The 23,771-nt window shown below is 40.6% G+C and overlaps 1 protein-coding gene across 5 annotated transcripts in view; it reads right to left on the reverse strand.

Moving 5' to 3' along the window:
- AMDHD2 (amidohydrolase domain containing 2) overlaps positions 1 to 23,771 on the reverse strand; it is a 493,489-nt gene that overhangs the window by 414,332 nt on the left and 55,386 nt on the right. For 4 of the 5 annotated variants that reach the window (XM_044071199.1, XM_044071196.1, XM_044071198.1 and 1 more), the window contains exon 2: positions 14,934 to 15,030. In XM_044071199.1, coding sequence (XP_043927134.1) covers positions 14,934 to 15,016 — 83 coding nt within the window. In that variant the 5' untranslated portion in view covers positions 15,017 to 15,030. Of the gene's footprint in view, positions 1 to 14,933; positions 15,031 to 22,972; positions 23,019 to 23,771 lie in introns of those variants that run through there. The other variant, XM_044071197.1, reaches the window with a different exon arrangement.

Raw genomic sequence — 23,771 nt, forward strand, 5'->3', positions numbered from 1 at the left:
TCGTTAAGCACGTTCCATCTTAAAAATGAAATTCAAAGTATGATGTTTAAATAAAGTTACTTTCCAAGTCATCTGGGAGTTTTAGGGAGCTGCTGATGGAAAGTAAAGATGCATTTCTGTCTATTCCTAAATGCAATATTGCTTATGGTTTGCAGTGTGTTCAAATTTATGTTTGTAGTTATTCATACCAAGAAGTATGAACATAAGGAACTAATGACGGACACAGAAATGGAACCCATATGCCACTACGCTAGATGCTCATTAGGAGACCCTCCCTGGCAACCTTGCTGTGGGATTGGTTAAGCACATTCCTTCTTAGAATAAGAATGAAAACTGAAGTGTGCTATTCAACATTAATTCCCAAGTCAGCTGAAAGTTTTAAGAGCTACTGCTGGAAAGTAAAGATGCACATCTGTGTATTTCTAAACACTGAAATGTTTACAGCTTTCTAAATGGATATAAACTTTGTTTCCATATGTAATGTGATTGTCTGATGTGTCTTCTAAGCATTAAAAAATGCAATGTACCAAGGCAATCCCAAGATGCTACTTTCTGCTGTTACTGTGCAGCTGTTCCCTTTAACTTGCCATGTACTCAATGTTATTTCAGAATCAGAATATAAAATAAAGGGAAAGAACTGAAAGGCAAGACTGATCCAACCTGGACAGAAAGGTTATAACACATACACAGGAAATAGATGGTGACAGGACTATAAAGGTGCCAGAAAAAAGAACTTTATGGACTTCAATAGAGTAAGGCATTTGGATAAAAGTGGGAAAACAAATGGGAAATGTCCAGAGTGAGCCACTGCAAAACTGTACACTGGTTGTTTGGCTGCTGGAAGTGTCAAAGAACAGAATGGCAATGGTGGTAGTGTCCTTTCAGGACAAAGAAAACAAGGAAGAGCAATGGAATTTTATATTTGCCAATTTGTTACTTATACAAGTTGAATGGTAATCAAGAACCCTTTTCAGCTGTAACCCAGGTCATAAGGGTAAAGGTAAATTCAAGACACATGTCTGTGTATGTGTGTGTGGGTACTGTTCATTATGTTGAATAATTTGGTCGACAAAGTGAACTGCAGGGATATTTGTGTGACTGGTAGTTTGTTCAAATGTCTTATTTAGCAACTGCCAGTTTGGTCGACAAGGCTAAATGATTTTTGGGTACAGCTGGGTGACTGTGTGAGAAAGCGTGTGTGTTAAGAATTAAAGTAGAGATTAGGTAAGGGGATAGATTTAGTGTGTGTGTGTGTGTGTGTGTGTGTGTGTGTGTGTGTGTGTGTGTGTGTGTGTGTGTGTGTTACCAACATCTGAGGAAAGGTTATGGAAAGACTTCTGAAGAGCACACTGCAGGAATTCATGCAGAAGTACAGATTCACAAAGAAGACCGTTAAGTACTTTTAAACCATACTTACAGAAGGTCAGTAATAAAGCTAATGGGTACCAATGTGAACTTCAAAATAGGGGACAGTTAGCAAACAGCAGCAGCAATCTGGGGAGGAACAGGATTGAGATTCTGAAATCAAGAACTTACTGGCAATTGGGTTGGTACAGACTAGTCCTCATACCTTTTCAGCATATTGGTATCAGACATGACAGAGGCCATAGAAACCAAGATCAACCAAGCTGTTGAAAAACCAAGAGAATCCAGCTGCCAGCATGATACAGTGTGTTCTGCATGATGAGCAGATACATGGCAGCTAGTATTCAGTGTGAAAATATGCATGGTTATATACTTTAATTGGTGGATGGTTAATAACTTCTGCCACAACAGAAAACTAACTTTATGGGAGAAAGGTGGTACAGAAACCATGTAAACTTTAAGTAGTGGGTTAAAAACAAACTAACATTACACTGTGTAATGAAAAGAATGGTAAAGGCCAATGAAAAGCTGAGGATATTATCAGTGGCACAGTATTAAAGACTACAGATATATCCTTATGTTACATAAGGTGCTGATGAGATCACATCTGGAATAATGGGTACAGTTCCAAAGTCATATCAGAATGAATATCAAACTGCTTAAAATGGTACAACTTAAGGTAACGGACACAGTAGGGGAGACTGGGTCTGTATGTAAAACAGGACAGAAGAGACACCATAAAAATGTTTGATGGGGAGATTTAGGTCTGATTTCAATAAATCCTATAAAGAAAATGTTAAAGCTGTGAAATACTTCACCAGTGTGGTTAGTAAAATGAATCGATACACGGTTTACAGGTGGCAGGTAAAGATGTAGACAGTACAAGAATAAAGGAAAAGCAAAGAGCTAGCTGCTATGCATTCAGTAGATTTTATAACCAAGGGAATTTTTCCACTGGTACCTGTGTATATTTGGGTAATTTTATGATGGTCACCGCCCCCTCACTATATAGGCTGAGACAGGGTTTGAAAAGTAATTCTCTACCATTCAAGAAACAAGTGAAATTCTCACAGCACAATCATTACATGACCAGATCTAGAAAGCCTGATAAGTGTATAACAATAGTATAAGTGAGAATACAGAGAGGCAGGACCACAATCAGCAAATCCACAGAAAGAAAAATGTTCACTTTTTTAAAATATTGTCAAAGTTAATGTCCACCATTCTGTGTCAAGTCAGTGCCAGGAACTACCAAATATGGGAAAACCAAAATACAGAACCATGGCAAAGCTACACTTCAAGGCATCCTTACCAAGAAAGACATAGAACCAAAGTTGAAGATAATACACAAATGGCTGGAAGACTCACAATCTTCATTTAGGCCTACATAAAAATAAAGAAAAGTAACAAGAAAAAGAAACTGCAAGTAGAGAATTAACAGGTATAGAGGAACAAGACACAATATCTTAGGAGACTACAAGTATTGTGCATCTTCTAAGGGCATCTTCGTAATACTTTTTATCCGTAAACTGAATCAAAACAGAAAATGCAGCCTGCCAAACGTTAGTTTCTGCATGTTACACAAACGTTGGAAATATGCATTCAGAAAGCCCAAAAGGTGGAAACAACAGCTTTTTATCATAATGGATACACTATTCATATTGCCCTGGAAACTAAATGGCCCTACAGGAATAGAAAAAAATAAAAATTATTAAATTATATTAAGACATGCATAGTACAAATAGCAATGCTGCAGGAGAGACATTTGAAAACAAATGAGCATGTGAATTTGACAAAGAAAGGATTTCAGGATGGATAATCAGCAGAATATCAGGGACAAAGAAAAATTGGGTTAATTATACTAATTGTTGAAGGGGATCCAATAGTGATACAAGAGATAAAAGATAATAATGGCAGATGTGTGGAAGTAGGGGCCTACTGGCAATGGAGGAGGAGTAAGCTGGCACGTGTTTATATTCTACCAAAAACTGCTATTTTGAAGCTTAAGAAAATGTGAGGAGAAATCATCATCTTTCAGTATGATTACTTATAGGTGGGGGACTCCAAACTGATTTGCAATAGTGGGCTATATCAGATAAGCCTAGATGGGAAAATATAACAAGATGTTTGATTTCTAAACGAAATTATGAAAACAGTTGATATAGACAATATGAATTCAGTAGTAGGAACTTGGACAAAATGTACATATTATTCTCCAAGGTACAATAACTGGGCTAGATTAGATGGAAATTATATTTCACAGGAACATGTGCATTTAATTGAAAGCTTTGACACCAATCCAATAACTAATTTCAGATCACGATCATGCCCCGATAAAAAACTAAGATAAAAATGCATGGTAATGAAGTAAAAATGAGACAAGGGTGCTTTCCCATCTACCTGTTAAAAAAAGAGGAACTTAAGGAATGGGTAGTAGAAATTATATGAGAATAATTAGGGAAGACAGAGATATCTTCAAAAGTTATAACTAGAGACTGGGACAAAAATAAAATGGAGCATAATAATATGGTAGAAATAAAACAGTAAGAGATATGGTTGTAAGAGAAATTACTTAGAGGTGCTGACAAAGGTCAAAGTATTGCAGAATAAGGAGAGCTCACAGAACAAGAAGAGAGACAAATGCAGAGTGCTAAAGAGCAAATAAGGGAGCATTTAGATAACATGCATGAGTTTAGAAATACTGCTAAGTAACTATTTTTGACACAGAAATGCTTAGCATAATGACTTAGGCACCAGAAAGTAGAAAGTGCTGTTGTCAAACCTAGGAAGCCTGTAACAAGGAAAATAACCAGAGATTGTGTATAGGTATTAGGGGATATTTTTGAAAGTTTATGAAAAATTATATAAAACATAAAAATATGGAAATATTTCAAGAAAACATGATTATGCCATGGTTAGAAATAGATGAGCCTCAACAACTAACCATTAAGACAGGAGCAGATGAGATAAAATGGTGATGAATAATCAATCTTTAGGAAAGTCTCCAGGAACAGATGGTATTGCTGCAGACGTCTGGAAGTTGAAAGTGATAAAGACCTGGAAAGGTTTTATTAATATTTTAAAAGGAAGAGAAGCACCAACATCTTGGAAGAAAGCTCTAGTGGTTGTATTACCTAAGGATTGTGAGACCAATCAGACCCAGCTTCATAAAATTCCCATTTCAATTTTAAACCATGATTATAAAGCGTTTATGTCTATACAAGCTAATAGAATGGCAAAGTTGTTGCCAGAATTGATAAAGAAGGATCAATATGGTTTTGTGGAAGTAAGGCAAACATGTGATAACATTAACAGAACAATGATGATCCAGAAGGAAGTGGAATGTAAGAAAATACTTCTGTTGTTGGTGGGTCTTGGTGCAGAGAAAGCATTCAACACAGTAAGATGGGATTTTATGAGTAGGGCAATGGAAACATTTGCATTCCCCTGAGACAATAATAAGCTTAATTAGGAGGATATATGAAGGCTCAGAGGCAAGAATTCAAGAGGGAGGGTTCCTCTCTGCTAAGCTGTTTGAAAAGAGGAACCAGATAAGGGTGCTCTCTTTCCCCTTTGTTATTTGCTTTATATTTAGAGCCACTGGCAAAAAAAAAAAATAAGGGATTCAGATATACAAGAATATAATTGGTATGGTATCAAGAACAGGTGGCTTTATTTGCAGATAATATTATGAAATGGATATATCAGTGTTGTGGAATATTTTGAGGCAGTTGAAAGTCTTTCTGGGATATAAAATTAATGAAGATAAAACAAAGTCTATAGTGATAAATTATGTACCCACAGACTAATTGGTTCAGCAATACCCATATTTACTAGGACATGATAAAATGAAATATTTAGGAGTATACATTAAAAAAGGCTTCTGTTTTGACAGCCAAGGACAATTGGGAAGAGATTAAAACACAAAAATAATGCAAAACCTGAGAAACTGGAAGCTCTTTCAGGCTTGTTGGCTGTTGGTGAAGCACCCACCAAGAGGAGAAAACGCTGAGAGAAGAAGGGAGCCACTTTTGAGATTTTAAGTATTTTTTCTCTGTTTATTTGCTAAGTTTTTCTGCATAGTTGCCTAGTTTGAGCATTTTCTGGCTTGTTAAACTTGATTTCTGCATTAGTAGCTGTATTTAGAGCACAACCAAAAGCTGTTTACTGAATTTCCTGTTTGCACTTAATTTTAAAATCGTTTTTTCTCAAAACTTGCATATTTTCTGTCTTTGACCTAGCACTCTTGTGTGGGGTCATTTACTGCACTGTTATAACTTGATATTACTTGTGAACCTCTGCTATCTCTGAAAAACAAAAAAACAAAAAAAATCTTGCTTTTTCCCACTTTTCTGAGATTTAAAAAAGTTCATTTACAGGCTTGCTGTTCTTGAAATGTTTGTTAGTTTCTGTGAGGCCATTTTGCTTGGGCTAAAGGAAAGTCTCTCTGTTGATCAGTGGCAGTGAAAACATTGAGCAGCTCCCCTGCCCCCCGTGGGAGTGGTTACTGACTTGAAACTGTAGTTTTATTGACCAGTAGGGGTCATTTCCAAAACTCCTTCATCTTCCTCTCTTAAAACCTAGTTGTCTCGTGGGTTTGGCGCCTTTTCAGGCTTGTTAGCTGTTGGTGAAGCACCCACCAAGCGGAGAAAACGCTGAGAGAATAAGGGAGCCACTTTTGAGATTTTAAGTATTTTTTCTCTGTTTATTTGCTAAATTTTTCTGCATAGTTGCCTAGTTTGAGCATTTTCGGGCTTGTTGAACTTGATTTCTGCATTAGTAGCTGTATTTAGAGCACAACCAAAAGCTGTTTACTGAATTTCCTGTTTGCACTTAATTTTAAAATAGTTTTTTCTCAAAACTTGCATATTTTCTGTCTTTGACCTAGCACTCTTGTGTGGGGTCATTTACTGCACTGTTATAACTTGATTTTACTTGTGAACCTCTGCTATCTCTGAAAAAACAAAAAAAAAATCTTGCTTTTTTCCCACTTTTCTGAGATTTAAAAAAGTTCAGTTACAGGCTTGTTGTTCCTGAACTGTTTGTAAGTTTCTGTGAGGCCATTTTTGTTTGGGCTAAAGGAAAGTTTCTCTGTTGATCAGTGGCAGTGAAAAACATTGAGCAGCTCCTCTGCCCCCCGTGGAAGTGGTTACTGACTTGAAACTGTAGTTTTATTGGCCGTATTGGGTCAATTCCTGGCTCTTTCCAGCCCCTGCTATCAAGCACGCTTTAGCGCGATTTAGCGTGGAGTTGCCACTAGAGCAGCATCAGGCAGCGCCGGTTTAACAAGGTTAAACTTTTTCTGGCTCCATAAAGTCTGTTCTTCATTTTTTCCCTTAGAACTGCTCTACTAGTAATCTAAACAGTATATCCCTTAACTAAAAAGCGCAGCACTTGTTCCTAAAAAGCTTTTTGCTTTTTTAAAAAAAAAAAAAAAAAAAAAAAAAAAAGCTCAGCACTTGTCTTAAAAGCATCTTCTTTTCAGGCTTAGCACTTCTGTATTATACAAAGTCCCTCACAAGCGAAACACCCCCCCCCCAGGAGTACCCACTTCCTTACTAAGTCCTCTCTCATTCAGTTACACCCCAAACTTCTTAATTTCTATATCATGTCGAAGGGCCAGATGCTGGCGTCCTCTCCTGTCCAGTTGGTGAATCTGGGAATATTGAGGCAATGTTACAATTGCCTCATGTACACAGACAACCCTCTCCTCCTCCCACATAACACAAATACTTGCGAGAGATGCAGCTATTTAGCCAAACTGGAGGCTGAGCTCTCTCAACTCAGGACTGGCAAGACCAGACAGGAGGAGAAGGCAACTACACACACCACAAAACCAGTCTCACATAAAGCTATCACAACAATGAATCAAACACATAAACACACAAAGACATACTCGGAGGCTCTGAGCAAAAATTTACCTAAACAGCAGATGCCTCCAAAGCAGACACCCAAGCAACCGCCACCTCATGACACACCACAGGCAATACATAAAACACAAAATCAGTGTGCAAAGCAGTCACAGCCCTTAAGGCCAAATACAACATCAAACATACTTGTCATAGGTGACTCCATAGTCAGACACACTGATGTCCCACTCACCAGGCTGAACAAGGAGAGGGTCACAGTAAGCTGCCTATCGGGCGCTAGAATCCGCCACATAACACAAGCACTCGGGTCACTCCACAGCAAGTACAAATATGACACAGTCATTGTCCATGCTGGTGTGAGCGACCTGAGGCGATACCTCCCTGGACTACATGAAAAGAGACATAGAGGAGCTCTCTGATTATGTAGCCCAGGCAGGTATGACCCTGACCCTGAGCAGCATCCTTCCTTCACCAAGAATGACGCCACAACATAGAGACAAGATGATCAGCTTTAACAATTGGCTTAATTTCTGGTGTCATTCAAAGGGGATCCAGTGTCTGTCTGCCTGGGATGACATGCTTGACAAGCCACGCTGCTTCAAGGGCGGCTTGCACCTGTCACTCCTGGGATTCCGGATGTTGGCTAAGGCTCTTGCCACCCCCATAGTGCCTTTTTTAGGCAAGGCTCAAATTCTAAACCTACCACCCTAGAAAACAAAATGGGAAGAAACTAAGGGTAATGCTGCTTAATGCCAGAAGTCTAAATCTCAAAATGCACGCACTTGAGGCCCTTCTCAGTATGGAGAACATCGATGTCTGTGCTGTGACTGAAACCTGGTTCAAGGCTCCTGAGAGCACCCCGGCACTATCAGGTTTTACCTCATATCATGCGTTTCGGCCCCAAAACCCGGACCACACCACAAAAGGAGGGGTGTATCCATATTCATCAAGGATACCCACACCTCCAGGTTGGTGGCAACGCACAAAGCATCGGAAACCATCCAGGTGCAATTAACCATAGGCAAAACTGCTCTACAATTTGTAGCATGCTACAGGCCACCCTCTCAAACTCAGGAACCCCACACAGCCTTCCTGAAGACACTGGAGGGTATAAATGTATCTCCAAACACCATTATATTGGGTGACTTCAACTACCCGAATATAGACTGGAAACATTACTCAAGCCCAAACTTTCTAGCCCAAAGGTTCCTGGAGTTCATAAATTCAAATGCCATGGAACAACTAGTCACCGTTCCCACAAGAGGAGAAAATATACTAGATCTTATCATCACAAACATGGGGACAAAATGCTCCACACTGGAAGTATATCCCTCATTGGTGAGATCAGATCATAAACTAATCTCACTGGATATCCACATTCCGCCCCCACCCCAAACAAAAAAGACCACAGTGAAGAACTTCTCTAAAGCAAACTTCACACTACTCAAGACTGGTGTGGTATCCTTCAAGGCCCCCAAGCCAGTGGAAACCACAACCCAAGCTGCGGAAGCCCTTACAAATGCCTTCTACGAACACCTCCAGGACTGCATGGATCAGGCAATCCCTAATAAAACCAAGACTCTTTCCACCAAGGGCAAGCGTCCAGTCTGGTGGACCCCAGCCATAAACAAACTTTACAATAAGAGGAGAAAGCTGTTACATGATAGAGCAAAATCCATAAAAGAGAAGACACCTTTGATCATTATTAGTAAAAAAAATACAAGCACTCATAAAATCATCCAAGGCCAACTTTGAGAGAAAAATTGCCATAGATTCAAAAGACAATCATAAGGCCTTCTTCAGCTATGTTAGAAACCTGGGTGGAAACTCCCAGATATGCTCAGAATTACTCCAAAATGATACAAAAATCACTGAACCCACAGACATTGCCAACATACTGGCAGACAGGTTCAGTGCAAACTTCACCCCCCTCTCCCCCCCAAAAGGAGAGATAACTATCCCAGCGGAGTGCAGCCTCCCAGACATCTCCAATGCGCAGGTGAAAGCTGCTCTCTCTAAAGCTAAAAACACAGCATCAATGGGACCGGATGGTGTCCCCGGCTGTGTGCTACACGAACTCAATGAGGAACTAAACCCGCACATAAGGCAGATGTTTAATCTTAGCCTTACCACAGGATACGTGCCCAAGGAGTGGCGTACGGCAACTGTGGTCCCACTCCACAAAGGCGGTGCTTCTACGGACCCTGCTAATTACCGCCCCATAAGCTTAACAAGCCTGGTCTGCAAAGCTATGGAGAGGATCATAATGGAACTCATAAACAAAGACATAGGGGACTTGCAGACATTGGACCCGACCCAGTTTGGCTTTGTCAAGGGCAGATCATGCCTTTTGAACTTGGTTGACTTCTTCGAAACAGTCACCAAGGCCATTGATGAGGGAAAGGCAGTCCATACAGCCTACCTTGACCTTGCAAAAGCTTTCGACACAATACCCCACTCGGGTATTATAGAGAAACTTACCAGCTTAAATGTAAACCCATATGTCACAAGATGGGTTGCAAACTGGCTAAAGGACAGAACCCACAGGGTTAGAGTAGCTGGCGCCATGTCAGACTCTAAGCCGGTCACAAGTGGTGTCCCACAGGGCTCAGTCCTTGGCCCCTTGTTGTTCGGCATCTACTTCTCAGAAGTACAGGCTAACATAGGAGGACTATGGCTGACAAAGTTTGCAGATGACTGCAAACTGGGAGCCATAGTGGAAAGTACATCGGACACAGATATCCTTCAGAGGGGTCTCACAGAAACTGATAGCTGGTGCCAGAGCCACGGCCTGAAGTTAAATGCCAAAAAATGTATAGTCATACCCTTCGGGAAAAACAAGGTAACCCCAAGCTACCATATAGGTGGCAATCCACTAAGCACAGAAGAGGTTATCAGGGACCTGGGGACCCAGGTTGACAGTGGCCTTTCTTTTGACACTCACATTGCTAAAGTGGTTAGAAAAACCTTCTACATTGCCCACCTGATCATGAAGGGATTCACATCCAGATCAAGTGAGGTTATTGTTCCCCTGTACTCTTCACTTATCAGACCAATGATCGAGTACAATGCCCCATTCGGGATGTATCTCACCCGACACCTGCAGCAATTGGAGGGACCCCAAAAGTTCCTCACCAAAAGGATAAAGGGACTCCAAAATCTTCCTCACCAAAAGGATAAAGGGACTCCAAAATCTGTCATATGCTGCCAGACTGAAGAAACTCCAGCTCTATTCAGTCGCATACTGTCTGCTCAGAGGTGACCTGTGCCTGACATACAAGGCCATGTCCAACCCGGAATTAATGGGCATGCTCCACCTCAAAAAACTTAAACCTTAGTACGGATATAAATAGGACATGCTGGAGGGATATATTTGTCACCCAGAGACTCCCTATGTTGTGGAATAAAATCCTGGTCCATGTGAGGCAGAGCACCTCGCTGGCTCCGTTCAAGAGAAATCTTGACCGGTGGATGGGAGATCATAGGTTTACCCCGGGAATCATCTCTGTGTCACTGCTGGACAGAGGCACAACAAACTAATGGGCACAGTATTTTTTAACATAAGTAAGCCACAGAAAACTCTGGACTAGGCTTATAAATGCCTTAGGGCAGATAGCCTAGTATAAACCTATGAACCTATGTGAATAGTAAGACACAAGCAGTGAAAATGTTTTTAGCCCCTTTAGTTTTACATATGGATCAGGCATATTTTTATCAAGCAGAATAAAACTTGTGGATAATAATTAATAAAGAGTTGAAGGAATTCATCTGGGACTGGAACAGGCCAAGAGTTAAGTGGGATAAATTGATCAAGGTGGTTAAGGATTTACTTATTTGAAGGGATAATTTAGAGCTTCAGTTAAGGCTCATAACACATGCAAAAGGTTATAATTCAAAATGGAAAGGGATGTTGATGAAGCAGGAAGGAAGATCAAGACATAAAGAGAAGGTTGGATTTTGGATGCAGATCTTTAAGGAAGACAACAACCACCATACATAATGCTATATTCACAAAGTAGAAGTATTCTAAGAACTAAGCCAACATAAGAATGGAAAATGACAATTTTGCCAAAGGGATGACTGCAAGTAGGGATACAGAAAATAGGCAAAGGGGGATGGAATTTACTGCAGAAAATTACTAAAGAAACCAAGGTATTGACAGCAAATAACTATAGAGAGATAACAGAGTGGGATGAGGCCAAGAAGATGTTTGGACTGCAGGCTAGAGATTGCCTTCCCTACCAGGCAATTATATCAGAGTACAAGCAAAGAGAAAGGGACAGGGGAATCCTAAGTGAAAGACCTGCTCTGTTACAGTTTGTAGTTGAATCTACAACAGAAGCTACTATTAAAAAGGAATAATTAGTAGCATATAAAATACTGCATGATAACTATAAGAATCAGTCAGAGGAGGTTAGAAAAGATAGGGAACAGAGACTTGAAAAGTACTTTTACAAGAGAACGATGGCAGGACATATGTATGGCACCCAAGTGTATAACAAAGTCCAGAAGGTTTACTAGCTTTGCTTTAAGTGCCTGCATAGGTATTGTTTTATCCACAAGCAGACTTCAAAATTTTTTTTCCTCAAATAGACAGCAAATATTGGAGGTGTGTTGGGGGGTAAATGGCAACATATGTTCTGGGAGTATAATGAGTTGGCAGATTTAAAACAATTCCCTACAGAGTACTCTGTCAGAAACATTGGGTGAGCAAGTGGTTGTAACTAAAGATATTACTTTTTGAACTGGGACACAGGATCTGAATTGCCTAGACATTTCAAGGCCTTATTAAGTTTATTTCTATTGGCTGCTAAACAAAAGCAATTACTAGAAAATGGAAACCAAAGTCTAAACCAACTGTATTCAACATACTGCATAGTATAAAAGTGGACTGGAAGATGATCTTTAAAAAAGGGAAGGAGCAAATTACACAGAAATAAATGGAAATTGTGGGAACAATATATGCACAATAATGTTCAGGAGGAGGAGTGAGATTTAAGAGAAGGCAGGAATTCAGCAGGTTATGTAATGTTGGACTGATGGTAGTTACAAAGAAAGAAAAGGTATGCGATATACAATGTATGTAAATGGAAAAAAATGATTTTTTTTCTATTAGTGTGTATGCCTATGTCTTAAATGACAATTTAATACAACTGTTTAAAAGTAAAAGCAAAGAAAAATAAATCAGGCTTTGCAATGGCAAACATGTATTTTACTACAACCTGATTTAAAGCAAATAAAATATTAAAAACAATGTACCTGGTACCTCATAGGGATTAGTGCATGAATTAGCCAACAGAACTTCCTACAAAGTGGACCCTCTTTGGATGGCACAAAACTCTACAGATACATGCAGACATTGCAAAAAAATGGACTAGAGCAATAAATTCATCCACAAACACCAACACTTACAGAGATCATATTATCTAATGAGAATACTATATCAAAAACTAAATTTGATCTTGTACTCATATCCACAAGTCCCGATACTCGGCAAACAAAGAATTCTGTTACGACTGAACAAATCTTGTAACTGCCTCCAGCAGTGCATTAGTTTATTTATTTTGGCAACTCTTCCAACCAAAGATTCAGTTCTATCACAATTATGGTCCATCAACAATTATTCCCAATTCTGCCGTGAATTGTTAACTCTTAGGATGTGTTGGGTGACAGCAGATCAGGAAAGCCATGATGTGTACAGCAGAGCATTTTTTGTTTGCATTGGCTATGGAACCCCAAACTATGAGACGTGCTCCAGTCCTGCAGTGCACACACATACATTCACTGTGTCACTGTTCTCAAAAATGCAAGTGGTTTGACTTCTGCCTGCTGACACCTGACTTCACCACAGGGTGGATATGGAGCAGTTCAATTCTCCAACCAACCCTGAGGAATGAGAAAAGCCAACAGTCATGTAATCCTCCTTTCCCCAGCTGGACCTCTAATGAAACTTAATAAATACAAGTCACAGAAGTTCACAGCTGTAAACAAATAATCAAAAGGCATCAGACCAGCATTTCCAGTGATGCATTTAAGAACAAAAGGATTATGCTGGCCAAAATCAAAGGAATTTGCAGGTTTTACTTATCCTGTAATATAAACACTTGAATAACACACTATTTGTGCGAGGTATTTTTTTAAACAATTTTATAAAAAGAGCACATTTTTCCTGAAAGGAATTGCCTATAAGGGGATTTCTCCTCATTCCCAAGGTGCAATGAGTCCTGAGATGATTTCAGTAATTGTGAAAGACTTTGCCCATGATTGAAAACAGCAGTCTAAAGTACTTGGTGAATACAGTGTTAAACTATTTAACTTCAAACTGTATTCAGAAACATAATGATCAGACAACAAGGAGTTGCCAAACAGTCTTATCAGTTTCCATAAGTGACAGAGATAATGCAGATTCTGTAAAATGTATCCCTTAAACTGGAACTCCAAGGCAGGTTTCCAAACCCCAAGTGTAATAAAAAGACCTTTTAACTTCCTGTCTTCTACCCCAGCCCCACCCTCAAAAAATCACCCAAAATATCCACTATTCCCATTACTGCAGAATTCACCATTTGTTGATCAACATCAACAAGCCCATTTTGCTTATGGGGTTGGGGTGCTGTGTCAACTGTTGACATCTCTCGCTATTCAGTGCTATTCTACTATGTTCAATGCTCATGCCCGATTGTCACAGGTCTTCTCTCACACAATCCAGCCACCTCTTTGCTGGATGATCTCATTTCCTCTACCCTCTTCCTGTCTGTCCCAAATTTTCATCACCAGATTGTCTTCTTCTTTTCTGCACATGTGCCCAAACCACCGTAACCTATTCTATTTAACATTTTCTGCAATTCGAGATACTTTGTCTTCTGCTCTTATGTCCTCATTTCTTCATCTGTCCCACAGTGTGCATCCTACCCCCCTTCCCAGGCACTTCATCTTCTCTAGCTTCCTCAACTACTCTCCTTTTACTACTCAGTTTTCTGTACCACACACAATAGTGCTGTTCACACCACTATTTGGTACACCTTACTTTTCAGCTTCTTTGGCTTATTACTGTCACACAATCCCCCTGACACTCTATGCCAGTTGGCTGCAGTCCCTCTGATTCTAGCATTGACCTCCTCTTCAGACTTTGCTTCTCCTCCACCACCACTCCCAGGTATGCTAAAGTTCCTAATTGCCAAAAATAACACAAAGCCAAGTGTTGGGACTAGAAAAACACAGAGAACTGAAACTGGTCAGAAACAAGGTGGACATACAAATGAGTGCTGATGAGCTAAGCCTGGCAATCAGCCTGAGATATAAAATGGTCTGTGCAGGAAATAGAAACAAGTAGCTGAGAATATTTTGATCTATCCTTTGTGGGGAGAATTTACCTTTCACAACCACTCTTAGAGAAGCCAAAAACTGGTGGATGGGGCAGTGTTAAGTTATTTTACAGTGTAGTAGTGTGTGGAATCACCACTTTCTAGAAACTGGGGTACTTGTTCTGGTCATTTTCAGGGACAGGGGTGGGAGGATTATGTCTCAGAAAATAAAAAAAAAAATATCCTGCAGAGTGGCAGGTCACTGTTCTCATTGCACTCCCTTCACCTCGGACTTTGAGGAGAAGAAATAATGGGGGTGGCAAACATCAGTGGTTAGCAGGTAAACAACAGACAATATTTAATGATCAAAATGCTGTACAACTTCCTTTCAACTTACCTTTGTAACTTGTGGTCTTTCAAAATGTGGCAGTTTTTGAACTGGGTGATCAATGCATCAGACACAGATTTATTAGATGGCATTATTTAACCAATATCTGCAATAAATAAAATTATCAAAAAACAGAAAAAAAAGAACTATTAATATATCACAAGGCTCATCAGTAGTTACAGAACAGCTAGTTTGCCCAACATTGACTCAGAAACAGATTTCACTTAAGGGAAACTTGCAAAACTGGATTTTTCTGAATAATCTAATTAAGAGGTTGTACAAATTTGGCAGTTAAGGGATCTTTATCATATAGAAATCTTAAGAAGTTCAGGGCTAATGAGACTTTCCAGTTCTCACCGTAGAATGTACCTCCCTTCTCAAAGAGGGCTAGGCCACTCAAGGCAGGGGCAAATGTATGAATCCCCATCCAATTATCCTGATCCTGTTTGAAGGAAGATAGTATATCCAAGCTTTATTCATAGAGGGAGTTTATTCCAGCGGTGAGGGAGATGTTAAGTAATGAATCTTCTCCCCACCTTGTTTATTGATCTGCTGAACTAGGCTTAAATACCTTGTTCTGGTAGTTGTGGAACACTGATTTGCAAAGGTACAAGAAATCCTGGGTTCCTGATTGTTCACGCAGCAAGGCATAGGTTTCTTCTGATGAGCTTATAAAATACAGAAAAGAGGAACAGTGACTCCAGTCTTTTCTGGTAGCTTAGCAATTTTAAATCTGTGATCCATTTTGTTAGGAACCTCAGGTGTATTTCCAGTTCTGAGGTCTTCTCTTCTATTTTTTCAAAGAGGGGCGACATTAAGTTAACAATAAAAAGTAGAGGGAATGCAAGGAGGTGTGGCTTGCCCACAGGGGAAAATTTTAGAAAAGGTTATTGTTTTAGGATAATTCCATTTTTTTAACAAGTTCTCATTATTTAATAACTAACAATAGATCCACTAAAAACTCCTCTCTCCAGTATCGTCTACAATACATTCTCAGACTTAAAAGTTTTAAAAATTATTCTAAACAAGAAAATGACTTGATTAATGTGTCAAGAGTTCCAAGTCTGGTGTCTGCTTAGTTTCTGCAATAGAAAACCTATTATTTAATGAATATAAAATACATTATTTTCTTACTGATTTTAATCATGGTAAATACTCTGCTTGGTACACTACACCAAAGTTGAACCTCAGCTCTGGGCAGTATACAACCATAATGTATCTAACATAATTACAGTTATTAATGCTTTCTGAATACCTAAGCACACGATACACACAGGGCCCAAGAACAGAATAATAAAGAAAAAGAACATGACAGGATGTGCTATATTACAGGACATCATAATGCCTCAGGGGCATCATAAGTATACAATTACATATATAGTGTTTTCAGAATCCGTAAGCTCATAGGTATATACTAGGCTAATTACCACCATGCCTTTATAAGCCTAGCTGCACAATCCAGCCCAACTGTGTTTCTATTTATCCTAAGTATTTATTATCATGCAGTATGTTAGTTATGAAGTTTATAAAGGTTATGTGGGGAGGGGGGCATGTTAGACAGAGGCAGACAGTACCTATGCCCAAACTATCAGAGACATGGGGGTCAGGCCTATCTATTGGTCAAGGTTGCACTTCAAAACGGTTAGGGGTGGACTCTGCTTCACATAGATGGGGAGTTTGTTCCAGATCATGGGGACCCTCGGAGATACATCTGTCTTGCCAACACATCCTATTTAAGTTGCAAGCAAAATTTAAATCCTTGAATCTAGTGGGTCCAATGCTGTTCATTGTGTGGATCTGCAAAAGGTCTAGCGGAGCTGGATCCAAGGATGCCTTGTATGCCAGGCATAGATCACCTCTCAGTAATCTGTAGGAGACACAGACATAGAGAGGCCTTTAAGGCGATCCTTATAGGATATGGCATGCTGAAGGGGGCATTATACTCAACGATGGATTTGATAAGTGCCACATAAAGTGGCACTATGACTTCCTTGGACCTGGATGTCATGCCCTTACTTTAAAGTTGGTTGACATATGTCAGATTCCCATGCTCTGGAACAGGATCCCCATGCATGTAAAGCAGAGTCCTAACCATAACCCTATTTAAGCACAACCCTCACCAATGGATGGGAAATTGGAAATTCACCCCAGATCTGCCCTTCCGCATGTCTTTGATAGAGGCAGACAGTAATACCCAAACTAATATCTCCCTCACATAACCTCAAGAAACTTCCTAACATATCCCTTCCTAATAAATGTCCATTATGCACAGTGACACAATTGCACTGGATTGTGCAGCTAGGCTTACAAAGGCCCTGGTAGTTGTTAGCCTGGTATACAACTATGAACCTATGGCGCAGAATGGTTTTCTTACTACCTTGGCCACATGTTGGTCAAAGGCCAGGTTACTGTCTACATATGCTCTGGAAATTCTGACTACCAGGTTAACTCTTAGGGGTGTCTTATCAATACAGTAATTAGTCTGGTTGGTCATTTTCCAAAGAGCATTATAATGCATTTCTTATCACTGAGTTTTAATCAATGACTTTGGCACCGGTCATTTGTCTGTGTTAGACCCTCTTTAAGATGTTTGTGTCATTGGGAGAATCTATGACACCTCCCAATTTTCTGTTGTTTGCCATTTGACATTAGCCTTTTCCTTTAAGAGGTAGACCTCAAATAGCAGCCGTCCCAGCAGACAACCTTGAGGTACCCCAGGCTCTTAGTGGAAGAGATCTCATGATTTCAGACTTCCTGAGTCCTGTCTGAGAAAGCTGGCAATCCAGCGAGTTATGTAGGGATTTATGCCAAGTTCATGAGTCGGTCCACTGTACCTAAGTGGGATATTTTATCAAATGCCATGTTGGTGGTTTGCACCATCATCTATTGCCTTGGTGACCTTCTCAAAGAAGTTCACCAAATTTAGTAGGCATGACCTTCCTTTGACAAAGCCAAAGTGGGTTGGGTCCAGTGTCCGAAGACTGCCTACGTCTTTCTTGATCATTTCCATGACAATTTGTTCCATGACTTTACATATTTAGTGAGCCTGCAGTTTCCAGAGTCAGTTGATGGTCCACCCTTGTGAAGTGGGACAACTTTTGCAGTCATCCATTCTCATGGTACAAAGCCTGTTTTGAGGTTATAGGTGAAAAGTGACTTAAGTGGTCCTGATAGGTCATGTTTCAAGTTATTTATAAGGCATCCCAGGATACTGTCAGGGCCCAATGAGATTGAGTTTTTGGATTTAGAAAGCACGCAGGACATGCTTCCTGATAATAGTTGGGGGGGGGGGTAATGCTAATAGGTACTTCACAGGGGAGGCAGGGGGAAATGGGGGTAAAGTTTGAGCTGAATTTGTCAACCAGCAGAATCACTATGTCATGTTATTCAATGAAGGTGGCACCACAGACCAAGAGTTTGGCACACTGCTGTGTGCTGCCTTTGAGGTTATGGACATAGCTATAGAACACCTTGTGGTTGTCATTTGCCTGTGAAGCTATAGCTGAACTTTAGACTTGGTCTTCTTAGTTTCCTGTTTAGTTTGATTAGAGAGCTCTTATACGCTCATAGGAGGTTACTAGACTAATGGCCCTAGGACCTTTACAAGCCTAGCCATTAAACACCCCCTCCCCCCCCCCGAGTACCCTAGTTGACCATAGTTAGATGGTCATTGTTTGCAGAGCAATATTGTAATCAATGTTGACTGCTCCTGTTCATGAGGACCACAGGTGCCACCCCCCAGGGTGAATTTGCAGTTTCCCAATCAATTGTCAAGGCTGCACTTAAATAGGGTCACTGAGGAGCTCTGCTTCACATAAAATGAGAGTTTATTCCAGAGGATTGGCAGTCTCTGGGAGACTTATCTCTCTCCTACAAGTTCTAATAATGTCATAGGCTAGACTGAGATCCCTGGAGCAAGTGACTTTCATCTTATTTGATTTGCAGTTGTGCAGCATTTCCATTAGGACTTGGTGAGAGACTGCTCTGTAGGCCAGACATGTCAACTCTCATCAGCCTGTATGATACAGAGTACAGTGACAGGGCTTTCAGTTTTTCCATGTAGGTCATGTCATGAAGGTCCTGAATTCTCTTGGTTAGAAACCTCTCTGGCCTCTCCAGCTGCTGCTATAGGTGTCTGGTGAGGTACATACAGAAGGGAGCACTGTACTCAATCAGTGGTCTAAGGGTCAAGTACAGTGGAGTTATGACCTCCGTGGACTTGGATGTCATGCCCTTATTTATGAGATGTGCAGTGTAGAAGGCTTTCCTTAGCACTGTGGACACATGGTGATCAAAGTTTAGATTGCTCTCAATCTGTGTAACCAAGCCTCACACCACTATGTTTGAGCCTAGAGGGGTGCTAGCTCTATCGTAAATAGTAGGGGCTACTTCTTTGTCAAAGGAGATAGTGAGGCATTTTTTAGCATTTAGTTTCAGTCCATGGCCCTGGCACCAATAATTTGCTTGTGGCAGTCTCTTCTGTAATTTGTTGATAACGATGGACGACTATGGTTGCACCCAGTTTACGGTCATCTGCAAACTTGGTAAACCAGGCCACAAGCCATAAACTTTCTATTGGACTTTAGAAAAATGATCCCAAACAGTAGAGGGCCCAGCACAGATCCTTGTGGTACACCACTGGTAACTGGTTTACTGGTGGAAGTGGATTCCCCAACTTTAACAGTGCATGCTTTATGTATGAGCCAGTTTGCTACTCTTCTAGTGACAAACTGATTAATACCCAGCTGGGAGAGTTTCTCAATGATCCCCGAGTGGGAAGTTGTGTCAAATGCCTTGGCTAAATCAAGATAGGTGGTGTGCACTGCTTTCCCCTCATCCAAGGCTTTGGTGACTTTCTCAAAGAAGTTCACTAGCTTTAATAAGTAAGATCTGCCCTTAACGAAACCAAACTGAGCTGGGTCAAGAGTTTGAAAGTTGCTTATGTCCTGGTTGATAAGGTCCATCATGATTCTTTCCATGGCCTTGCAGAGAAGGCTGGTCAGGCTAATGGGTCTATGATTCCCAGGGTTGGTTGATGGACTCCCTTTGTGCAAGGGGATTACTGTTGCTGTTCTCCACTCTGCCGGCACACAACCAGTACTCACACTGTGGTTAAAGAGACAGTTAAGTGATTCTGCTAGATCTTGTCTTAGATTGTTTAGTAAGCAGCCTGGGATGTTATTTGGTCCCACAGAGACCATATTTTGGCCTTGGAAAGTGCTTAAATGACCTGTTCACTGCAGATAATTGGTAGAGGACAGGTATTGGGAATGCCATGAGATATAGCTGGTGGGAACAAGGGGGTGAAGTTGTCACCAAATCTGTCAGGTAGCAGGTTGGCAATTTCTTCAGGTTCAGTGTAAGTGGTGCTATCCAGTACAAGTTTGGCAGACAGCTACGTATTCCCTTTGAGGTTTTGGACATAGCTAAAGAATGCCTTATGACTGTCTTTAGCTAGGGATGCCAGTCTAGTCTCATAACTAACTTTAGAGGACTTTACAAGGTTTCTGATTTGCATATTTAGGCTGTGTAGGGTAATCTTCCTTTGTATTAGTATGTTCCTTCTTGTTCTTAGATATCCGTTTCTTTCTTTTGTTATATAACGTATTTATACTTGGAGTCCACCAGGGTGGCTTGTTTTTACAAGAGGACCTGGTTTTAGTCTTGTCAGGTACAGCAGAGTCAATACATTTGTTTAAGTAGCTATACACAGCGTTAGTGTACTTCTCCACACGAGAGTCATTGTTGCCTGTGTTAGCAGGTGCTTTGAAGCCATTTATACCACCGCTTAGGAGGCAATAGTTTGCTTTGGAGAAATTTTTCTTTTTTTTTCCTTCTGTGGGGTTATCAGGCCTGATCTTTACTTCAAATGGGATAGATTTACAGTCTGACTTAACCAGGGAGGACAGCACACTGAGGTTAATGCTGTAACCCTCCATGTTGGTGAGTACTAGGTCCAGGACATTTGAGCACTTTGTGGGGGTGAAAATCAACTGTTTCAGTGCATTCACGTTAAAGTCCAAGAATCTCAGTGCAGTTGTGTTAGTGTTCATATAAGTCACCCAATCAATAAATGGGCAGTTGCATTCTCCCATAATCAAGGTGTCTGGCTGTATACTGAGAGTTTCAAGCAAGTCCAGGTAGGCAGTGTGTTTCTCCTGGTTCATGGTGGCAGGGTATTTTACCTATAGTTATTCGGACTTGGAGTAGCTCAAGAGAGTCATACTGTTTCGACAGTTATGAGGTGTATTTGGATTTAATGAAAATGGATACACCTCCTTTGGTTCTTTCACGGTTGTTTTGGGGTCTGATCATGTGGAAGGCATTGTAGCCCTGCTTGGCCAGGGTACTCTCTGTGGCCTTGGAACAAGTTTCAGTGACTGCACAAATGTCAGCATCTTCCAAGGTTAGGAGGGCTTCCAGGGAAGTGTGACTTGCTGTTTAGGCTTTAGCATTAAGCAGCATGACCTTTGAGAATATTTTTTTTACGTCAGAAGTTTTGTTGTTTTGACATAGCCTAAAGAAGGCTCTGTGAGGGAGGTAAGCATCTTTGCCAATATCCTATAGCCTTGAGAAGACAGGTGAAGGCCATCTCTGGTAAAGCATCGAGGTCTGTCGACCATGTCTTCCTAGGCTGACAGATACTGGATCCCCTTGGAGTGACACCAGAAGCTAAATCAATTGTTGAAGTCAATCATTTTTTGTCTGTACTGTGGCATCAACCTAAGTGAAGGTAGAATTCTGCTTTGGGTTAGAAGACATAGCTGCCTGGCACACATAATCAGAGTTCTGTCATATCTGTCTTTATACAGTCCATAGAGATCCTTCTCAAGTCACTCACTCCAACATGTACTATGTCACAGTCATGATGGTAATTGCTGCTGAGTGACTAGAGTGAGTTTGTGACTTGACAGATCCTGACACCTGACAGGCAGCTGACTGTGACTTTCTTGTCCAGCCTGGTGAGAGGGATGTCTGTGTCTCACCATTGAGTCACCTATGATCAGGACATTTGGTTTTGATGTGTTTTGCCTCAGGGGCTTAATTGCTGAGGCACTGACATGCATGTTATCTGTGCTGGTGGATTCTGTTTGTGTACCAGTGTGTGAGGGTTGTTTGCGCTTGGGAGGACTCAGGTCTTCTGTTAGGCCTTTGGCGAGTACCGAAACTTATGTGGGTTTATGTGTCTTGACTTTATCTTATGTAAGGGACGAGATGTGTGAGCTGACAACCTTTCTGATGTCTTGTTTATTATGTGAGAGGACTGATTCAAGTTTCATGGTACAGAAACATCACATACTGTATTTGTTTGCTTTAGGAGCAGGTGGTTGTCAGTATACATGAGGCAATTGCTATACTGCCTCAAGATGTCCATGTCAATCAGGCTGGCTGAAGAAATGTTGAGAAATTGACTGTCCATGGCAGCAGGTAATTCCTAGTTTTGGAAGAGCAAAAGATCAGCTACTTCTCTGGGATTAACAAGGGAACTTGAATCTATATAGAAATATAATCAGTGAAGGAAGGGGCGACACTACTCAGTGCTTAGCTGAGCTGCCTACAGTGCAGCAGCATGCAACCAAGTTGCCCGATGAGCAGCAGGGAAGCCTGAGAGGGTTTCTCTGAGTGGTGTTTAGGGAAAACAAGTGATTCTAGGCATTTGTGTCTATACAAGGCACCACTAACTCCCACTGCGAGGTGCACAGCTATGTGCAAATGCAGGGCTTAAATACAAGGAAATGTAAACAGTTCTAAAACAATCTACCAAAAGGAAAGCCCCTCACACAGCCTTTATTCCAGCAGTCTCCAACTCAGATGGGTCCTGAGCCACAAGGGTGCAGGGAGGCCCTGTTAATGTAAGATGGCTGATTTTAGTGTTCAAGTGATGCCAGTCTAGATTCAGCAATTCTGCATCTAACCTATGCTATTTAAGGCAGAAGACGCAAATATGCAAAGTGCAGAATGAAACAGTCACAGCAGAAAAAAATGTTAAAAATGAAGCAACAGTTCAATAAAATACAATACACAAGTGCAAAAAACAGGAATTATACTTATTCGTTGAAGATTTCAGTGGATGCCTTGGATTTTCTTATTATGGGAGTTGCTCTTCACGATTTTCCTTGTGACTTTTTTCCTTCTGTTATATACCCTATTAAGGTTAGAATTCAAGTAGTACAGTTAGTCTTTAGAGTTTCAGCAGGTCTACATTAGTTCGCCAAAAACCGCATTGCAGCAAACACCTAATCATTGATCTTAATTCAGCGAAAATAATTTCAGCAATTTCACTGAATTTACCGAGGGCAAAGAAATGCTTGGCCTACAGCACAACAGACCAACAGCTAGGCAAATCAAACCCATCCAAGTGGGGTGCTGTCCCCCCACCCCCCAACTATATATACCAACTCTAAATAAATTCACAGATGAATAGTGAACCTAGGAACCACAGAGGACACAATCCAATAATCCAAGACACTTGTCACCAAACAGTCTGTGGTGAAGCTCTGGGCAATTTTTAGTTTTGGCATTGATGTCCATAATAAACTGGGCAAGAGGCTGCACAGTCTATAAAAAGGAAACTTCCCTGAAAAGGTTATTGGAAAGATGCAACATAAAACCAGATCAGGGTGGTAGTTACAGATGTGGTAGGTGTCCACAGTGCCCGTATATGACTGACACAAAATTAAAATCAAAAACTATGGGTACGTCACTACACGTAGGAAACATAATTGTTACTCCAAAGGAGTTGTTTATGTCACATTATGTGATTCTTGCGACGCCTACTATGTAGGAAAAACAATCAGGGCACTGAGACAAAGTATTTACCAGCATACATATGATATTAAACATAAA

The sequence above is a fragment of the Protopterus annectens genome, chromosome 5.part0 (assembly GCF_019279795.1).
Source record: "Protopterus annectens isolate FY-2018-M chromosome 5.part0, PAN1.0, whole genome shotgun sequence".
Taxonomy (NCBI): Eukaryota; Metazoa; Chordata; order Ceratodontiformes; family Protopteridae; genus Protopterus; species Protopterus annectens.